The sequence below is a fragment of the Eucyclogobius newberryi genome, unplaced genomic scaffold, assembly GCF_026437365.1.
Source record: "Eucyclogobius newberryi isolate DKJ021-1_F unplaced genomic scaffold, fEucNew1.0.hap1 SCAF_7, whole genome shotgun sequence".
NCBI classification, from domain to species: domain Eukaryota; kingdom Metazoa; phylum Chordata; class Actinopteri; order Gobiiformes; family Gobiidae; genus Eucyclogobius; species Eucyclogobius newberryi.
Window position 1 is genome coordinate 23,034,075 of NW_027316389.1, and position 20,025 is coordinate 23,054,099.

The 20,025-nt window shown below is 41.8% G+C and overlaps 1 protein-coding gene across 3 annotated transcripts; it reads left to right on the forward strand.

The window, feature by feature from the left end:
- Positions 1–317: 317 nt before the first annotated feature.
- On the forward strand, positions 318–19,149 carry chka (choline kinase alpha). 3 transcript variants are annotated; one of them, XM_072434557.1, is made up of 13 exons: positions 319–600; positions 1,501–1,609; positions 2,115–2,175; positions 3,019–3,072; positions 13,704–13,817; positions 14,237–14,370; positions 15,522–15,626; positions 15,844–15,902; positions 15,988–16,072; positions 17,404–17,512; positions 17,680–17,786; positions 17,869–17,950; positions 18,141–19,146. In XM_072434557.1, the coding sequence occupies exons 2-13, from the start codon at positions 1,563–1,565 to the stop codon at positions 18,198–18,200; spliced, it is 1,017 nt and encodes a 338-aa protein (XP_072290658.1). In that variant the 5' UTR covers positions 319–600; positions 1,501–1,562; the 3' UTR covers positions 18,201–19,146. The 3 variants fall into 3 exon arrangements, with proteins under 3 accessions (XP_072290657.1, XP_072290658.1, XP_072290659.1); XM_072434556.1 differs by lacking the exon at positions 2,115–2,175 and having other exon boundaries at positions 318–600; XM_072434558.1 differs by lacking the exon at positions 2,115–2,175 and having other exon boundaries at positions 354–600; positions 15,522–15,630; positions 15,848–15,902; positions 18,141–19,149.
- The last annotated feature ends 876 nt before the right edge of the window (positions 19,150–20,025 follow it).

Consider the following 20,025-nt stretch of genomic DNA (forward strand, 5'->3'; position numbering starts at 1 on the left):
AATAAAGGGTAATTCATTTATGATTAAAGTTAGCACCTGCCCCCCGTACGATGTATTTTATTGGCAAGTCGCTTGTGTTTTGATCCTGCGGGGTTGTGCCCACGTGAGCCAATCAGATAGCAGTGATATACCACGTGACCCCGCCCCCTGCTCTGTAAAACAGCGCGTTTCTCTCCTTCTGATTCATTTTACTGACGCAGTGGACGCCGTTATCTCCGCTTGAAACGACTAACAAGACCAAACGTCTTGTATTTTGTTACTCGTAATCTATAGAGAATCGCTGAGTATCGTTGACGGTTGATATCAAGGCAAACAGGAGCTTAGTTTTATCCAATTTGTGCGTTTTATTTGAATAAAAGAAACCATGAAAACCAAATTTATCAACGGCGTTTCTTCGTCCCCCTCTATGTCGCTGGGACTATTGGTGACCGAAAACGCCCTGCACGTCCAGCCTGAAGTCCAGGAGGACTGTGAGGAGCTGATCCGCCCCGAGGAGCTCGACCCAAACACCAGGTGCCATGCTTTCCTCTGGTGCCGTGAGTTTCTTCACGGGGCCTGGAAACGGCTGACGGAGGACAACTTCCAGATCACCATCATTAGGTACACTGTGTTCCCCATATATTCTTTTATTGTCAGTTTATTTAGGCAGGCCCACGACGTACATTTGATTCAATATGTTTTACGGACAGCAATTTATTTGAAAATGTAAATTTGTACATCATTTGTTGATGTGTCTGTATTTGGGCCTCAGTAGTGCTGCACGGACACTGCGATGCTCATTGTGTTGCTTCTTGGAGCTTACGGCTTTAGTAGCCTTGCTTATGTAAACACAAATGGGGTTTGGGTCTAGATGCTTAAAGTCTATTGACCCAAGTGGGTCCTCAGAAAACTCAAATCTAAGGACCAAACCTGCTCTTAAATACACACATTTTAGTCCAAATCAATGAAAGTATTATAAAGTCATGAATCATGGTGTCTGGACTGCCTTAAGAGGAGGATCAAGTTAGTCTTGGAGAAAGCATTTAGTCCTTGGTCTATCTATACCAGGCATGTCCAAACTAGGGCCCGGGGGCCAAATGCGGCCCTCAGACCAATTTTTTTTGGCCCTTCAGCTTCCCGCTATGTTGGCCCAAACAACAAAAGCTAGTACTTTTTATTGTGAAATTGGGAAAATTCAGGCATATTGATGTTATACAAACCTAATATTAATGTTCCAAGTCTAATTAAAAGTATGGAGGCTCATGGCAATTACGTGAAATGCAAAATTTTGAATGATTCACTTGGTCATTCAACAAATTCAACATCGTCAAGTTGTTTGTGGCCCTCTGCCCCGTTTAAGTTTCAAAATGCGGCCCTTGGTGAATAAAGTTTGGACACCCCTGATCTATACTGTGTATAGCACTTTAAAATAATAATGGGGCATATAGTTCTGTCATTGCATTTACCACATGGGTCGACTTGTCTCTCACAGCAGTATTATTTCTGTTTTACTTGTTCTAGGGGTGGTCTGAGCAACAAGCTCTTCCTGTGCAGTCTCCCTGACTGCATGGACACGGTTGGGGATGAGCCAAGGAGCATCTTGCTGCGCCTCTATGGGGCCATCTTGCAGGTGGGGGCCACATCTAACATGTATAGCACACGTTTACTTATTTAAAGATAAATGAGTAACATGTCGATTTTACTGGAGTTGTTTATATCAAGCTTGTTATTATGGTACTGAATATATTGCTAGCATACCATATTTACTGAATTATGCATGCAAGAGGCAGAACATAATAGACGGATAAAAACAGATAAACAACATAAAAATGTCTGAAATTGGAATGATCAGCAAGGAAGTGAAAATAGTAAGTGCTACTACTATATATTGACTAAACTTTGAGAAATGTGATGTTCATTGGGGGTCTGGGGTTTCTTCAGGGCACATAAACTCATTTACGGAGCCACAAAATATGCACTACCCAAAACCCTTTGTATTAGCTGTGTGTTTGACACCATCAGAAGTGCGGATGGAGCGCCCGTGTTTGCCTGCTGTGGAAGTGTGGATGTGTTAGCCATTGTTGTACATAGTGATGTACCCCCATGGCTGTACCTGCATGTGTTCTTTGCCGTAGGCATTCCAAAGGAGCGTGCCTTGGGCACTCTTGTTCCCAAGTGAATCCACCCATATACACGGTACAGTATGAGAGATCTGAAATCTCAGCCTAATACAAAACTGTAGCACACACTCTTAATACAGCACCCATCCAAAGGCTGTCTGCCTCTTTATCTTTAGCCCTGTCCTTTCTACTCAGCTACTACTCTCTAGTCAACAAATGGATTAAGACTAGGAGCAAATGTGTACATGTTGCACACTGCACCATGTTGCACATCAGCTTGATAATAAGTTGTGCATATATGTGTGCTTTTATTTCATAAAAGTGCAAAAGTGTTAGAATTTTTCTAAAAAATGTCAGAACAAACGTATACATTGCGTAACTGCCATAATTCATCGGTTGAATAATGACAGAATATTTTATAACAAAACTGTCTGTAGTAATTGAAAGTCTAATAAAGAGATATGTGCCAGTTGGCTGAATCTGTGCAGTATCAGGATCCATTAAGTCTTTTTTTATGTGCTTGCTCATTAAGTATTAACTCAAGTCTGTTAATGGGCACATCAGCCTTTAGCTTTTATTACTGAGGATGTCCTCAGAGAGCAAGAGCAGGGTGTTCTTCACCAAGGAAACTCCAGGCATAAAGCCATGTCTCTCTAATAAAAGGCCAATATTATTAAGATACCAGTAATGATTAATCTTAACAGACGTGTTTCTCAGCGCTTGAAAAATGTGCATAGTAAAGTTTCATGTGGTGCAACCATGTTATGAACTCAGCAGAATGCTCAAGTTAAGTGTGGGTTTGAGCTCATGCTGTACTGTCCCTTCAGACGTTTAACCTTAAACATTTTAAAATTGTAATATTAATAATAAAAACGGCAAAGGTATTAATGGATAGTTCTTTCATTCTTTTTGTTGATAGATGTCCTGTAATAAGGGGGAATCCAGACAGTCAAACAAAGACAATCACTTTCAAGTAAGTAAATCACAACCGCTCAGCTCACATCAACATGTCAATGAATAATATGTGTATTTTTGAAATGTATGTTGAGGCCTTTACATTTTGAATTTAAACCAATACATTGTTCAAGTCACCAGAAAGATCAACATAGCGGCAATTATCAGAGTGTAGATTGTTATTTAGTTGTTAGTGCACTGGTTCTCAAACCTTTTCAGTTGCAACATCAATAATAGCCATGCTAGATACATTAATTTGGTATTCCAACAAATAGAAACATTTCCCACTACATTTAAAATTTGAAAGGTGTCGAGGCTTGTTTAAACTTTTGCCTACATTTTTCTCCCCATATAACCCCCCTGAATTTTTTTTCATTGAAAAACATTTTTCAATCCCCATCAAGGTCCCGATCTCCAGGGTGAGAACCACAAAACTAGTCCACAAATACTTTACCCTCTGACCTAAAATATTCTGTTGCTTAACATCATGTGACATTGGTCTTTGACCCTTTGAAACAGCATGGTGAGTCACAGGGATGTCTTGTAATGAGGTGAGGTCATCCAAACTCAACCCTGGTCCAGTTCATGTGCAGTTCTAAAGTAACTGTGTCAGTGTCAACCATATGCACCAGCCACAATGATGTCTGCGCAATCCAATTAGACTCAAGATTGTATTAATCCTTAACGCCACAGTGGTACAAGAGACAGAACAAAGTAGAGTACTTAAGGTTCCTGGAAGACGTTATGAACAAGGTCTGAACAATTTCAGAAAAATATCTTATATCTGGGTAATTTCTCAGTTGTTCTGCAAAAGAAGGTTGAATTCTCTTAACTGAACCAAAGTCTGTAAGAGTGAGTTCAGACAGGGTTTTGGTGAGTCACTGGCTTAAAGGGAAGAGGTCATTCATTCATTCATTCATTCATCACTTTTCCCATTTGTACAATTACGTTTAAGATTCTGTTTACAAAGTTTACATTCTAAACACAGAATCATTACAATTTGAGCGAGACTCAAAAGACTACAATTGTTCAAATTGTAAATTACTATGTAGCGGTGCTAGACGTTTATCACTCAGACACGCATGGATTGCTTGTTGGCGGCCCAAGCAAAGCTGTACTAATGAGGTCATTGACTGCTATAGCTAACTCATCACCAGTGCCAGTTCTCCAAGGCATGGTTGCACTTTGCCCTAATAGCAATCCCCATAGAGCATATCGGCCCTGTGCTGTGACAGTTCGCTTTAGCGGGGTGTAAGGTTGGGAGAAGGCTTTTCAAACAGCTACAGGAAGCTTCAGTTTCCGGTGCAAAATGGGAAGCATTCAATGAGCTGGGGGAGGTTTTTTTTAGGTTTGTTGAACTTTTAGATTGCATAATGGTGAACTAGTTGTTGATCATTAACTATTTACTAGTGGGACGTTTGCAAAAGAGGAAACTAATTTGAAGTAGGTCACGAACGATCAATGAAAGAACAAGAGCTAAGCCGAGGCATGGGGCTCCAGGAACCAGGAACTGAACATAAAATTATGAAATTCCATCTATCTTTAAGACCCCCTGTCTTAAAGAGCATTTGACTTTCAAGACAAAATGTTGTAATAAAATAACTTGGCCTGTGCCCCAGAACAGCTAAAGATCTATTGATGTCCCTGGCCATTAGCCTATATAGGTTAAGACCATTTTACAATGTGGTAGGCCTAGTCACAGGCGGTGTGTGCACATCTCTCTGTGTGTGTGTCTCTGTGTGTGACATGTATATAATTATCAAAGCCGCCTTCCTGCGCGTCTGTATTTTGATCGCAATCGCCCCGCGCAAACATTTCCTCAATATTGCATTAAGGACCAAACAAGTCAATTTTGAAAATGTTGGTAAAACTAAAGGTCACTCTTTAGACTTTATTCTTTAGACTTTATTCTTTAGACTTTATTCTTTATACTTTTTCTTTAGGCTTTATTCTTTAGGCTTCATTCTTTAAACTTTATTCTGACTTTATTCTTTAGATTTTAATCTTTAGCTCCAGTACTAGTTTGTTTAAGCTGAAGTTGTGTAATGTAACAAACAACAACAAGTCTGAGGAATAAAGTCTGGCGGTAATGCAACACTTGGATGCCAACTGTGTTAATATCTGCTCTGCAGAGACTCCATTTCCCATGTGCCCCTTGTGTTTGTCATGTGCTCCCATGGTTGTTTCTGTGTCTCCGCCCCTCACCTGCTGTCTTTTACTTCCTGGATTTCCCAGTCACCTCCCACCACACCTGCTGTCAGTCTTCTCATTACCTTAATTAGTTTCTCCTGCAACTTGTTTGTTTCCCACCAATCACCTGCTTCTCTGTGTGTATTTAAGTCCTGTCTCCCCTTTGTTCTGTGTCTGTTCGTCACTTGATGCCTGTCCTGCTTGTACTCCTGCCTTGTTTACCTGCCTTTGTGGAATTTTGGATGTTTTGTGTTTTTTTTTGGACATTTTGAGCCTTTGTGCCTGCCTTTGGATTTTGAACTTTTGTTAATAAATTCTAATTTGCCTTGATTTGGACTGCTATTGGTTTTTTGACCACCGGGATCTTAACAAACCGCCATAAAACAACAAGTTGTGTAATGTAGTTTAGTTGTGTAAAGAAGTGTTTACAACATGTGAACATGTTTTTGACTATGGCTGTTTGTCAGCGTTAAAGTCATCCGTCACTGTCGGGCCATGTCAAAATAAAACTCCCTCTGTATCTGTAAAACACAGAGGCCTTTATTTTGTGTCACAGGCAATCCAGGCACCTTCTGCAACCCAAGTCATGTCTCTAACCGCTGGGCCAACAAATCTGAAGAATGCTAGCTGCGTTTTGCGGAATACTAAACAACGCTCGGTAATTCGCCGTTGATATAGTAGTAGTGTAGTTGTTTGTCCTGACAAATTGCAGGATTGTGCTGAACGCAGACCTGAGCAGGGAGAAAGAGAGAGAGAGCCCCGGTGACCCGGCTGCATAAGATAAGATATTCCTTTATTGTCCCACATGGGGAAATTTCATTGGTGCAACGCAGGAAGATACAGAGGTAGATACAGAAGAACAGATCACTTATCGGAAGTTTGAAAAACACTTTCAGTAGAAGATCTCCTATAAACAAAAACTCCCATAGACAAATAAATAAACAAATAAATACCATTGCATGTGATCACGACAGTAATTGCACATGAATATGTATCACAACGGCACATAGATTGCACATGAATTTCACAGTAATTGCACATGAATCACAACAGTAATTGCACATATGACGGAATTGCACATCAGTATTAGGTTAGGTCAGTATTGCGAGTGTTCAGGACTAACTGTTTGTTATAAAGTCTGAGAGCAGCAGGAAGGAAAGACCTGCGAAACCTTTCCTTCACACAGCGAGGGTGGATCAGTCTCTCACTGAAGCTGCTTTCCAGAGCGGACAGAGTGTCCTGCAGGGGGTGTGTCCTCCCTGTACCTCTGTCACCTAGCAACAAAGACCTGCTGCTAATGCTAATGCTAGCGCTAATGCTAAGACCGCGGCGCAAGAGGAAATGTCTCATCAAAATAAAAGAGGAAGGAGAAGTGAAGGCATTAATTGCGCCACTGCTGGCCAATAGTGAAAAAGACACAATATCTGTATTGCACTTTTGTCATGGCGTCTCGAGGAGAATATAAACCATGAGTTTCAAACAAATCAGACAATGCTGAGTTTTTTTACACAATGTGTAGGGGGCGCAATAGAGTAAATTTGTTACATTAGGCGTGACTTGTCCTTGAAAAAAAAGGAAATTAAGCCTTTTTTGAGGACGTGTTACGTGGAATATCAAATGTTTACGTAAATGTTACGTAGGAATATCACATTTTTAAAAAAATATTTATTCAATTTCAGTGTCTCTAGATGCAAAAAGTGTTGTTTTGAGCTCGTTCGGACAAAAAACCTATGACAAGTACGATTTTGGAAGAAAAAAAAAGTCAAATGTTGCGGCGCCACTTTGATTCAACATGGCTGACTTCCTGTTTATCATAGAGCGATGCTGCCAGGTGTGTTTTACTCGTCAAAGGTAGCTCTATCACTGTGCGTAGTGGGCCAAAGATGAAGCGTTTCATGTTTTTTCTTTTTTGTAATAAGAAACCAGGAGAGAACAATGGCTCCTCGCATTCCATTTCATTCCATGGCTCGAGCCAATAATTTCTCGCGTACATATGACTGGATAAACGCACTGAACGGGTCCGTTTTTACACAATGTGTAGGGGGTGCAATAGAGTAAATTTGTTACATTAGGCGTGACTTGTCCTTGAAAAAAAAGGAAATTAAGCCTTTTTTGAGGACATGTTACGTGGAATATCAAATGTTTACGTAAATGTTACGTAGGAATATCACATTTTTAAAAAAATATTTATTCAATTTCAGTGTCTCTAGATGCAAAAAGTGTTGTTTTGAGCTCGTTCGGACAAAAAACCTATGACAAGTACGATTTTGGAAGAAAAAAAAAGTCAAATGTTGCGGCGCCACTTTGATTCAACATGGCTGACTTCCTGTTTATCATAGAGCGATGCTGCCAGGTGTGTTTTACTCGTCAAAGGTAGCTCTATCACTGTGCGTAGTGGGCCAAAGATGAAGCGTTTCATGTTTTTTCTTTTTTGTAATAAGAAACCAGGAGAGAACAATGGCTCCTCGCATTCCATTTCATTCCATGGCTCGAGCCAATAATTTCTCGCGTACATATGACTGGATAAACGCACTGAACGGGTCCGTTACACACGGAGGTCCGTGAGTCGGTACGGAGTCAACTGCGTGAGCTACAGTCAGCGCGAGAACAATTGTTTTATGCCGCTGCTTCATGAGTTTACACAGGGCAGAGTGAGGGGCCACATCACTGACGGCTGGAGCAAAGCGGCCGCTCAGAACAGGCCAAAAGTTTTGCAAATAAGATAAGATAAGATATTCCTTTATTGTCCCACATGGGGAAATTTCATTGATGCAACGCAGGTCAACACAGAGGTAGATACAGAAGAAAAGAACAGATCACTTATAGGAAGTTTGAAAAACACTCTCAGTAGAAGATCTCCATAAACAAAAACTCCCATAGACAAAACCCAACAAGGGATGGAGAGGAAAAAATAATAAAGATAAAAATAAATACATAAATACCATTGCATGTGATCACGACAGTAATTGCACATGAATATGTGTCATGACGGCACATGGATTGCACATGAATTTCACAGTAATTGCACATGAATCACGACAGTAATTGCACATATGACAGAATTGCACATGGTTAGGTCAGTATTGCGAGTGTTCAGGACTAACAGTGTTTGTTATAAAGTCTGACAGCAGCAGGAAGGAAAGATCTGCGAAACCTTTCCTTCACACAGCGAGGGTGGATCAGTCTCTCACTGAAGCTGCTCTCCAGAGCGGACAGAGTGTCCTGCAGGGGGTGAGACTCATGGTCAAGCATAGATGTGAATCTAGCCAGGACCCTCCTGTCCCCCACCTCCTGCACCGAGTCCAGAGCACAGCCCAGGACGGAGCTGGACTTCTTGATGACTTTGTCCAGCCTCCTCCTCTCCCTCTCTGTGATGCTGCTGCTCCAGCAGGCCACACCGTACAGGAGGGCTGATGCCACCACAGAGTCGTAGAAGGTCTTGAGGAGTGGCCCTGTCACTCCAAAAGACCTGAGTCTCCTCAGGAGGAAGAGCCGACTCTGGCTCTTCCTGTACAGTGCGTCTGTGTTATGAGTCCAGTCCAGTTTGTGGTTCAGATGAACACCCAGGTACTTGTATGAGTCCACTCTCTCAATGTCCCGTCCCTGGATGTTCACTGGTGAGGGGGCAGTGGGGTGGCGTCTGCGGAAATCCACCACCATCTCCTTGGTCTTCCCCACGTAGATGAGGAGGTGGTTCCGCTGACACCAGTCCACAAAGTCCTGCGCCAGTCCTCTGTACTCTGCATCATCGTCGTCCATGATGAGTCCGATGATGGCAGAGTCATCAGAGAACTTCTGCAGGACACAGCTGTCCGTGTCGGGTCTGAAGTCTGCAGTGTAGAGGGTGAAGAGAAAGGGCGCGAGGACAGTGCCCTGGGGCGCCCCCACACTGCAGGTCCGAGTGTCAGACACACAGTCCCGTGCTCTCACAAACTGGGGTCGGTCCGTGAGGTAGTCCAGGATCCACTCTGCCAGGTCATACTCCACACCAGCCGTCTCCAGCTTGTCCCTCAGGAGCAGCGGCTGGATGGTGTTGAAGGCGCTGGAAAGATCGAAGAACAGGATCCTCACAGACCTGCCAGGCTTTTCCAGGTGAGAGAGAGAGCGGTGCAGCAGGGAGATGACGGCGTCCTCCACTCCGATGCCAGGCCGATATGCAAACGGCAGCGGGTCCATGGCTGAGCTCACGGTGGAGCGGAGGTGGTCCAGGACCAGCCACTCCAGTGTCTTCATCAGGTGGGACGTGAGAGCCACCGGCCTGAAGCTGTTGAGGTCTTTGGCGCGCGGTGTCTTGGGCACAAGTACCAGACAGGAGGTCTTCCAGACCTGTGGTACCACCCTCAGCTTCAGGCTCATGTTGAAAACATGCTCCATAACTCCACACAGTTCATCTGCGCAGGACTTAAGGAGCCTGGGGCTGATGCAGTCAGGTCCTGCTGCCTTCCTCACTTTAATCCTCTTCAGCTCACTCCTCACCTGTGCTGCTGTGACAGTCAATGGTTGGCAAGGGGACTGTGTGCTGGGGGGATGGGTGAGTCCAGGCGAAGTGGGGAGCTGATGGTCCGGGGCAGAGAAGTGAAGAGGAACGGATGCAGGGCATTGTCCAGCTGTGGAAGAGGGAGCATGCAGCTGTGCAGGGGGAGGGGCGGGTGACCGATCAAATCTCAAGAAGTGAGCATTTAAATCATTCACCCACTGTAGATCCCCCTCTGTCTGGGCAGGGGGGATTTTGAAGCCCGAGATGGTTTTCAGGCTTCTCCACACTCCCTGAATGTTCTTCTGCTGCAGCTGCTCCTCCATCCTCCTCTTGTAGCCGGCCTCAGCCTGCCTGATCTTCCTCCTCAGCTCCTTCTGCACAGTCCTCAGCTCCTCCTTGTTCCCTGACCTGAAGGCTCTCTTCTTCTCCTTCAGCAGAGCCTTCAGTTCAAGATTAATCCATGGCTTGTTGTTTGGAAAACACCGCACCGTCCGGGAGGGAACAATGTTCTCAAAACAGAAGTTGATGTAGTCCGTGATGCACTCTGTGATGGTGTTGATGTTCTTCCAATGTGGGCCATAGAGCTCAGTCCAGACAGTGGTGCTGAAGCAGTCCCTCAGAGCCTCCTCACTCTCAGCAGACCACATCCTCACCTCACAGGACACCACAGGCTGCCTGCGCACGATGGGTTCATACACAGGCCTCAGATGTACAAGGTTGTGGTCCGAGCTGCCCAGGGGAGGGAGGGGGGAAGAAGAATAAGTCTCTTTGGTGTTGGCAAAAAACAAGTCCAATGTTCTATTGTTCCTGATGGGGCAGGTAACATACTGGGTGTATGTTGGTAGAACAGAAGAGGGAGAAGCGTGGTTAAAGTCACCAGAGACGAGGAAGAGAGCCTGTGGGTGCTGTGTTTGCAGCCTACAAGTGCAGGAGAGCAGTGCTTCACCAGCATATTCAGCATTGGCAGACGGGGCCACATAGACTGCGATCAAAATCACATGTGAGAACTCCCGGGGCAGATAATATGGCCTCATGCCAATAGCCAAAAGTGCAATATCCCTGTTACATAGCTGCTCCTTCACTGTGCAGTGTTCGGGTTTGGACCAGCTCGTGTTCACATACACAGCCAGACCTCCTCCTCTTTTCTTTCCGTATTCTCTCGTTCTGTCCGCCCGCAGCAGATGAAAATTGTCCAAACCTACAATAGAGTCTGGCATTTCTGCTGTTAACCAGGTCTCTGTGAAAATCAAGACGCTGCTGTCCCTATAAATCCTCTGGGACCGCATGAGGCTCGCTATTTCTGTCATTTTATTTTGAAGGGACCTCACGTTACCCATGACTACGGCGGGAACCGGCTTTCTGTTTCCTCCTCTCTTCTCTCGGAGTTTACTTCCAGCCCTTCTGCTTCTCTGCGTTTTCCTTAGGATGTTCGCCGGGATAACGTGACGATCTCCGGGTAAGACGACGGTTCTCCGCAGTTTCATGAGTTCTTCCTTTGTGTAAACACGCACCGGCGCCGGCCGAGGGGCGCGGGGGGGCACATCACGACGACACGACGAAAACACCCAATCCAGCCGAACAAAGTCAAAACAAGTTGAATTAAAGCGATTCCAGTGCGTGTCCCGATCGTTCGTGAAGTTCCTCTTTTATATAAACGTCAGCTGCGGCCGGAGGGCGCGGGGGGCCGGGGGCTAGCTCAGAGCTAGCTCACATCACGACGACAGGACGAAAAACACTCGATATCCAGCCGAAAAAAGTCAAAAACAGTTGAATTAAAAACGATTCCAGCGCGTGTCCCTATCGTACAGTAAAATAGAAAAAAAAATTTACTTACGTAACATTTACAAAATATAGAAGATAAAGCACAATAAGTGTGAAAAAAATGTGAGAAAAGAGCGGAGCGTTTACACCGGGCTGCCGGCTGTACCAGCGCCTTATGACAATAGATAATCGTGATTAATCTTAAAATCTCAATAATATTTCCGTTCACAATTATTTTAACTCTAAAATGTTATATTGTCTCATCTCTAGGTCCAGTTAGTTAAGCCTCCTTTGCAAACATGTTAAAATGAACCAAATATATATTAAAAGGTTTTTTTAATCACAACTTGTTGATTATTGAATCGAATAATTGTTATTTGCACTCCAAAACATGTGTGGTATGTTGTCTGTCAGATGTCCTAAAGCAGCTTCTGTTCAGATTTATCTGGGGCAAATTCAGTAAGTTGTGATCTTAACTACCAACACCGATAATATAAAGAATAATAGCTGGATTCATCGATTAGCAAAAGTAGTAGTTGGTGTGTTACAACCTTGAGTCCTCTTGAGTTTAATAATTTTCTGGCATGACCTGAATATCAATCAATAGTCTACTTTGCTAAAAAAATGGGCTGTTGTGTTAGTTAACCAGATTGAAATTTTTTTTAGACATTTTCTCCATAAACCGATGTTGCAGTTTCCTCTTATCTGAGCTCTGCAGCTGCAGGTCAGGACTGGCATGCTTTGAGCTCATTTACTGGAAACGAGTCGTTCAGGATACTGTAAAAAACTGCTCAAAAGGAATGCATCACAAGTTATTCAAGTATATTTATTTGGGAGGAAAAACACCACCAATAAACTGATTAGAAATAAAAAGTATGAACAGAACAACAATCTACGCTTCCACACAATCTGACTCTGAACTCATTTTAAGTTTATTTACATTGTGCAATGTTTGAGTAGTGATAAATTCCATCGTCAACATCACCTCATTCACTCTGTTCAAACCAACTTACACGTTTCATCTGACCACAACTAGCTCGGAGTGATAGAACTTACTTTAAAGTTGCATAAATCCAGGATTCTCTGGTTTTTACCTTTTTTAATTTCTGAATCTGTACTTAACATATCATAATTTTTAATAATTTAATGTGAACAATTGAAAAGAACGATGGCCCTGATTGTTCATACTGCGCCTTGTCTTTGCTCTCGCACATTGACCTGTAATAACATTATAATGGTTTGAACTAATTTATTTACTTTCAGTGACTGATCTAAATGGAATCTGTCATGTGACTGTTGTTCATACATGGAGTGGCTTACGGGAACTCATGACACTCTTTGTACTTGTGGAAATGCCTCATAGGTTATTCACGTATGTTTATTTGGAGGGAAAACACTACCAATAAACGAATAAGAAATACAAGTATGAACAGAATTTTGATTGCAGGATTCGAGTGGTTTATTTATGTTTCATATTTGTATTTGTTAGTCCACCATCGCTGTATCCTGCCTTGTATTCTGTTTCAAAAGCAGGACACATAAACACAACTTCAACTAAAAGGCAGTCCCACTTTTAACATGGACTGCACTGTAAAGGGACCATTGTTCTGGGTGTTGAGGTCTATAGTGACCAACAAAACTAGCTCTTCTGGAGTGCGAGCCTCCCTGTGTGAACCTTGAGCTCCTCCTGAGCTGCAGTTTGTGTGAATTCTGTGATAAAAGGAAAAGGACAGGGCTTCAGCAGTGAGAGGGCTTTGCTCTGCCAACTTTTCCCTGAGTATTTCAAGCCCCCTTGTTCTTGTCAATGGCAGCTTTTCTCTAATCAAACTCATTGAACTTGTTTGGTACTTGAGTTTTTCTCAGGCGAGATGCTGAAGTTCATCCAGTGTCTTTTGGAATTAATATGCACAAAAAAATGCAGCCAGTTTTAACATAATGATTACTATAACAACAATTTATATTGTGAATAATAATACATGCATGGTCTGTGTATATATATCCACTCTCCATACAGTTTGAGGTTAACAATTTGACTCTTAAAATAAGTCTGCCCTGGCTATGACACATACAAAAATGCTTTTGGTTTTTTTTGTTGTTTCTCACTCACTTTACTGTCTGGGTTTTGACACGAAAAAGCTTCATGTCTTATTGTCTATGAAGTTTGTACAGGCTGCCAGGTGGTGAGTGTGCTCTTGTTAAATGTCTCCCCGTGTGGGTTGCAGGGGGCAGAGGCCATGGTGCTGGAGAGTGTGATGTTCGCCATTTTAGCCGAGAGAGAGCTAGGACCCAAACTGTATGGGATCTTTCCTCAGGGACGACTGGAGCAGTACATCCCGGTAAGTGGCCACAACTCAATATTATCAAAGTTTAAAAGTTCAACTATCTTGAAAATGTATCAATTCATATCCCATTACATTACATTTTGCCGACATAATCTTATCATTTTAAGTACTGCATGGTACAAGATATAAATATTACAGCTACAAGTTACTACCTGTTACATGTTACCACCATCTCGTAACCTGCAGTGGGAGTAGAGACTATTATTTGCACTGTTACATAAAGGTTTCATGAAATTACTGCTCAAGTTTACTGAACAACCTGACCCAAAAATGAAATGTTATATTGACCTAAACTGTGTTCTTCCCAGAAAATCTATATTGACCATAAATGGTCGGGTTGTACCAGAGTCTAGGCCACTTTTATGTAATACTGTGTCTTCTGGTGTCCTGAATTGTTAACATGTTTTTGGCAGAGTCGTAAGCTGGAAACCTGTGAACTAAGTGCTCCCAGTATCTCAGCAGAGGTGGCTGAAAAGATGGCCAAGTTTCATGGGATGAGGATGCCATTTAACAAAGAACCTAAGTGGCTGTTTGGCACCATGGGAAAGTGAGTGATTGAATTAGTTTTGTCTATTGCCCTGGCCTTGTTTGTTTTGGGGGTTTTCAATTTTGAAGGAAAAACACAGGTTTATCACAATCTACACTTGTGTCCTTGTGTCCTTCACCCACAACTCTAACCCACACCTTGTAAAGCTCTTTGTGTGCCTTGAAGGTGGAAAAGTGCTATATAAATACAGTGTAATAATTATTCTGATAAATTACATTGTCAACATTACCTAATTCGCTCTGTTCAAACAAACTTACTAGTTTCATCTGACCATAACTAAGTTAAGATTGCAAAGAAAAAGCTATTTTAATTTACCAAATTAGAATTTACTCTAAAGTTGCATAAATCCAGGATTTTCAGGTTCTTACATTTTTAATTTCTGAATCTGGAGAAAACATATTATAATTGTTTTAATAATTTCAACTATTTTGGCAACCAGTCCGTGAATGATTAAAAAGAACAATTGAACTCTGATTGTTCATACTGCACCTTTTCTCACCATTCTCACAGTCTTTGCTCTCCCACATTGACCTGTAATAAGAAGAAGAAACCTATTTATTATAAAGGTTTGAAAATGCAACAATACAAAAACAGCATTTATTTAATTTCTCAAGTTGAACTAATTTATATACATTCAGGGAAAATAAGCACCACCTGCAGTGGATATTACATGTCCGGGTGCAACAGCAGTGACTGATCTAAAAGGAATCTGTCAACGTCATGTGACTGCTGTCTATCCATATACAGGAACTCATGACCCTCTTTTGTACATGTGGAAACAATATTTAAAATCTATGTGTCACAGTTCAGTATTTTTCCAGCCCTTCTATTGGTGCAATTTCAGATTCTGACATAATCCTTTACAGCCCTATGATAATAGATGAGTTATAACATTTTTAACAGCTTCACACTTTGGTCTACTTCCTGATGAAATTCTGGCGGTTTCCATTGAGGTTAAACAAAAGCATGGTCTTTTATAACGTTTATGAAATAAGAGTTGTAATAATAAGGGTATTTGATATCAACTTCCCATATCTATATAGTAATCTTAAGCTGTCGTAACACCAGAACTACAAAGACATACACTACAGAGAATGTGGGAGTTATTCTTAAGATACCACAATAATAAGCAAGCTTTTGTCTGTTCTCAGGTATCTAAGCCAAGTGATGAGGCTCAACTTTGCCAGGGAGTCCCAGCTGCGCCTCTACAATTGCCTGCTGAGCTATGACTTGCCTCATGAGATGGACTCTCTTAGGTCAGTCCCTCTGAACACTACACTCACATGGACTCGCCACTAACAGCCACTGACACTGGGATGGGAAGTTTCCAGCCCGCGTTATGTAACTGGTCTAGATCCTCACAGCACATATGAGCCACAAACATTTACGATATGGCAGAGGGCTGTCACATATTTGCAGAGATTTGTCTTTGAGCTTTAAAAATGAGTGGAATGTCCGTGTTTGTTTGTCCAGGGAGCTGCTGACCTCCACACCTTCTCCTGTAGTGTTCTGCCACAACGACTGCCAGGAAGGTAACGCTTATACATCTCAACACAGGCAATATTTTCAACTTTGTTTGTTTGTTTTTGTTTATGCTGTGTTTGTATCCGTTTCAAGGTAACATCCTGCTGCTGAACGGCTGTCAGAGCGCTCAACAGAAGCTTATGCTCATCGATTTTGAGTATAGCAGCTACAATTACAGGTAAATTTACGAGCAAGAAGCACAAGAGGCAAAGAAAACATATGGAGCACGGAGATACCATACTCTGCATTTTATAACCCGCCCCGCAATGAAATTCTCTTGAAAACGAATGAAATGTCTTGGTCCCGCGCATCATTACTGTAACATTTTTCTCTGGGGCTTGTAGACAGGTGCCGCCTATATAAGTACTTTTTTTGCTTGTTTAAATTAATTTTTTTGGTGCGACTTATATTCAGGTGTGCGCAATAGTCCGAATTTTACGGTAGGTGTGTACGTTATATTAGTAATGTGTCACATCCCGGCCGGAAACTGTTCTGCTGCTCCAGTGGCTCCATACAGACATAAGAATATAGGTTTAACATTAGGCATTGATATCACAATTGTGGATACCAGCTCTGGTTTGATGAAAACAATAGAAAGCTGTATTATTAATTATGCATTGTATAACCCAAACTAATTACATTTTAGGTTAAACGGCTCCAGTTTTGAGCCTGTGCTGTTTGGTCTATTTCAGTTATATCTTCCCTCTTGTATTCTTTATTATGACTAAGAGTGTATAGACATGGCTGATAGCTGAAGGAGCCTTTAAAATATGCAGACAGAGAATTATTTTTTCTCGTTAGGCAGTAACCTAGATACTTGGACAGCAAGAAAAAGAACGGCTTGTCTTCCATCAGTGTTTTGTTTCCCTCTGCTGCGTCTCCCTACCAGCACCCCCCTCCACTGAATGTGTTATGTAACCAGAGTTTTTGCCAACCAATCAGAAGGCTCAGGATGGAGGGATAACCTCATCACCTGACATGACAAACATTATCAGTAGTAGCAGTAGATTTCCAGAGTGCCTTGTGTCTGTGAATTCCTGAAAAGCTGTGAGAAACACAGTGCTTGGCCTTGACTCTAGAAGACAAAGCTCTCTTGTCGAGCCATTTTCACAGCACCTAGACACTGCAGAGCCCCCTCCCTTCACCCCCCCAAACAGGGGACATAACACGTGTTGGGAGTTTGTGGCCCACCCCCCACACGTGAGTAGCAACATGTACTCCAGGACACGCCCACAAACACACACTTCATTATTATGCAGAGCCCTGGTGGGGATGTCGCAGCAAAGTAGAAACAATGGCGCGAGTGTTGCCTGGAGCAAAGGCTTAAGAATAACCAAAGTTGATATGGAAATTCAATGTATAGACCAATTACAGAAATTTGAGACCCCTACACAACCAAATTTTGCATTCAAAAAACACAGAATGAGTCCTTTACAATTTCCCAGTATTGCCTTTTAATATTCCTAAAAGGATTGATATTAAATCTTGCTGGATTTTTGTTTCTTATAGAGGCTTTGATGTTGGCAATCATTTCTGCGAGTGGATGTATGACTACAACTGTGAAGAGTTTCCTTTCTTCAAAGTGAACACTCAGGCTTACCCCACCAAAGCCCAGCAGGTATGTGGTATTTGCAGTATTACAGATTGCAGATTGCTGTTACTGGTACTTCATACTGTTGCTGAACAAGGCACTTGAGCCACACCCACCATGCATGTATGAATTTATGAGTGGGATTGCAGTTTTTATCAACACTCTTTAACTATTTTGGTGTTGTTGTTTTTTAGATGTTTTTCATTGAAAACTATCTGCGTGAGTACGATCATGAGTTTGATAACCTGGATGAAGACGACCAAATGAGGCTGAAAGAGGAGATGTTTGTGGAGGTGAACAGGTGGGTTCAGCATCAAAGATCTCTATTATGAGTGTTTCTAGTAGTAACTCAATATGAACCATTCTTTCACTGTTGTCCAAAGGTTTTCAATGGCGTCGCACTTCTTCTGGGGATTATGGTCCGTAATCCAGGCCCGAATTTCCACCATCAAATTTGGATATCTAGTAAGTTGACGCTGAATGGTTAATTTTCAAATGTCCACGCAATGTAAATGTTTAGCATGACCACAGGACCCCCAGCCATGTCGCTTGAAGCAATTATTGCATGTAAAGACATGGACGTGAACACTATATTATTGTATATTAATACTGTAGTATATATTTATAAGAAATGTATTTCTCCTTTGTATTGCAGGAATATGCCCAGGCCAGATTTGAAGCATATTTCCATCAGAAGAGGTTGTTGGGCGTTTAAACAAACGCGTCTTGGTGAATCACACCCAAAGGCAGCGGAGCTTTCAGAGAATGGAACTTTCTTTACTTACGCTCCCTGCAGCAGAGGTTTCAGGCGGTGTTTGGTTTTGACCAAAGCCTTGTTTTCTTGTAGCCACATGCTTAAAAGTATGCTATACTATCCATTGCTGCTCAAAGTTTACATTAAGTAACTCCTTGAAAGCCAGTAGAGTGATAAACTTTGTACTAACATGTACACTCAGCTTCGGGCTTTTGAGAACACACTAACAAAGGGTTATGTCTGAGCTGGACAGACGCTACAGAAAATTGGAAATGTTAAACATTGCATCAATGTAGGCCTTCGTATATATGTTTGAATCATTCCCCTACACTTTGTAGGGAGGAACCAAAATGTGAACTACTCTTGGTAGATTGCTGCTAACTGACAGGCAGTTGTTAGCTATGTATATTATATATAAATATTATTGTGCCAGTATCATGGCCCTTACTGTTACTTTGGGGCTGGCCAAACTGACTTTATTGTGACGGCGCCTTTCCTTTTAAATGGTTGTGTATTGTTTTATAAGAACTAATACTTTGTCACATTTCGATATGCATATTCATATTTAAATAGTTAAGCCTCACCAAAACGACATGCACCAAATTTCATTTAATGGGTGGCTCTTGTTACTCCTTACACAAATGTTTACAGTCAGTTATATAACTATGTGAATCACTGGAGAGTATATCCGTATATCGATTTAACTTATCTACAGCATTTTGAATCTGAGCCAAACATTCCACTTTTGCTCTTTATTCTGACACACTTGAGCAACATAATGCTAAAGCAGCTGCAGTGGGAACATACCTTTTGTAGATGCAGTGTACAACAGTCGAAGGTGATGGTTTGTGCCTCCTGCCTCTGTGCCTCAACACTAACCTTGATACATAATAGATTATGAAATAATTTAATTTACAATTTTTTGGTAAGATCATCAAAACTGTCAATGCTTAAAACAAGATTGTAAAATGTTTTTTAAACAATACAATTTGGAATATTTGGTTCATCAATATCACAGTCAATTTTTTTAAGCTACTTTAATGTATTGCACTATGATAATGAAAGCTATTTCCACTCTTTGAATGGTAGTGGGCCCTGGGTGGGACACTGGGAGGGGCCACAGTGTCAGTAACTGGACCGTGGCCATGACAATTAACACAATGATGACAGTTGTTGGGAATACCCACAACTCTTTGAATGTCCATGGAGGCACTTTAAAGATATTGACCCACTGTTTGCATGTGGGGCTGTTGGAAATGTTTATTTTTTATAGTGTATTGTGTGCTAATGATAATGCGGTTCATGTGTGTGGGGTGGTGGAATGATTGGGGTAGAAACACGTGATGGTACATCTCAGTATTTTTTCTATTGGGGCAACATTGCAGTGTTATGTATGTGAGCAGTCATACAAGTCATCAAATGTTATTTATCTTTTCACATTTCCTTCTTCATTTGAATTATTTCTTAATTTGCATTTTTCTTCTGGTATTGTACATTCCATGCCTCTTCATTGATGTTATAAATATCACTTGACATGTCCGATATTATTTAACACGTTCATACAGTGATCTCACACAATTTAAAACTTACTCCAAATCTTGATAATCAACATATTCCACAAAATGTTTTACCCAAACGTAAAGAATAGACACCTTTGTCTCATAGCATACTCTTTGTAGCACAACCTCCTTAATGTGAGTCATAATCTATGCAGTCATCTGCAGATACTCATGATGCACCTGTAGTAGCAATGTTTTTGGGTATTTGGGCCAATGTATTCACGTGT

Coding starts and splice junctions, on each gene's coding strand:
- chka (XM_072434556.1), top strand. CDS start 365: ATGAAAACCAAATTTATCAACGGCGTTTCTTCGTCCCCCTCTATGTCG. Junction 601..1,500: donor TTCCAGATCACCATCATTAG/GTACACTGTGTT, acceptor TACTTGTTCTAG/GGGTGGTCTGAGCAACAAGC. Junction 15,903..15,987: donor CCACAACGACTGCCAGGAAG/GTAACGCTTATA, acceptor ATCCGTTTCAAG/GTAACATCCTGCTGCTGAAC.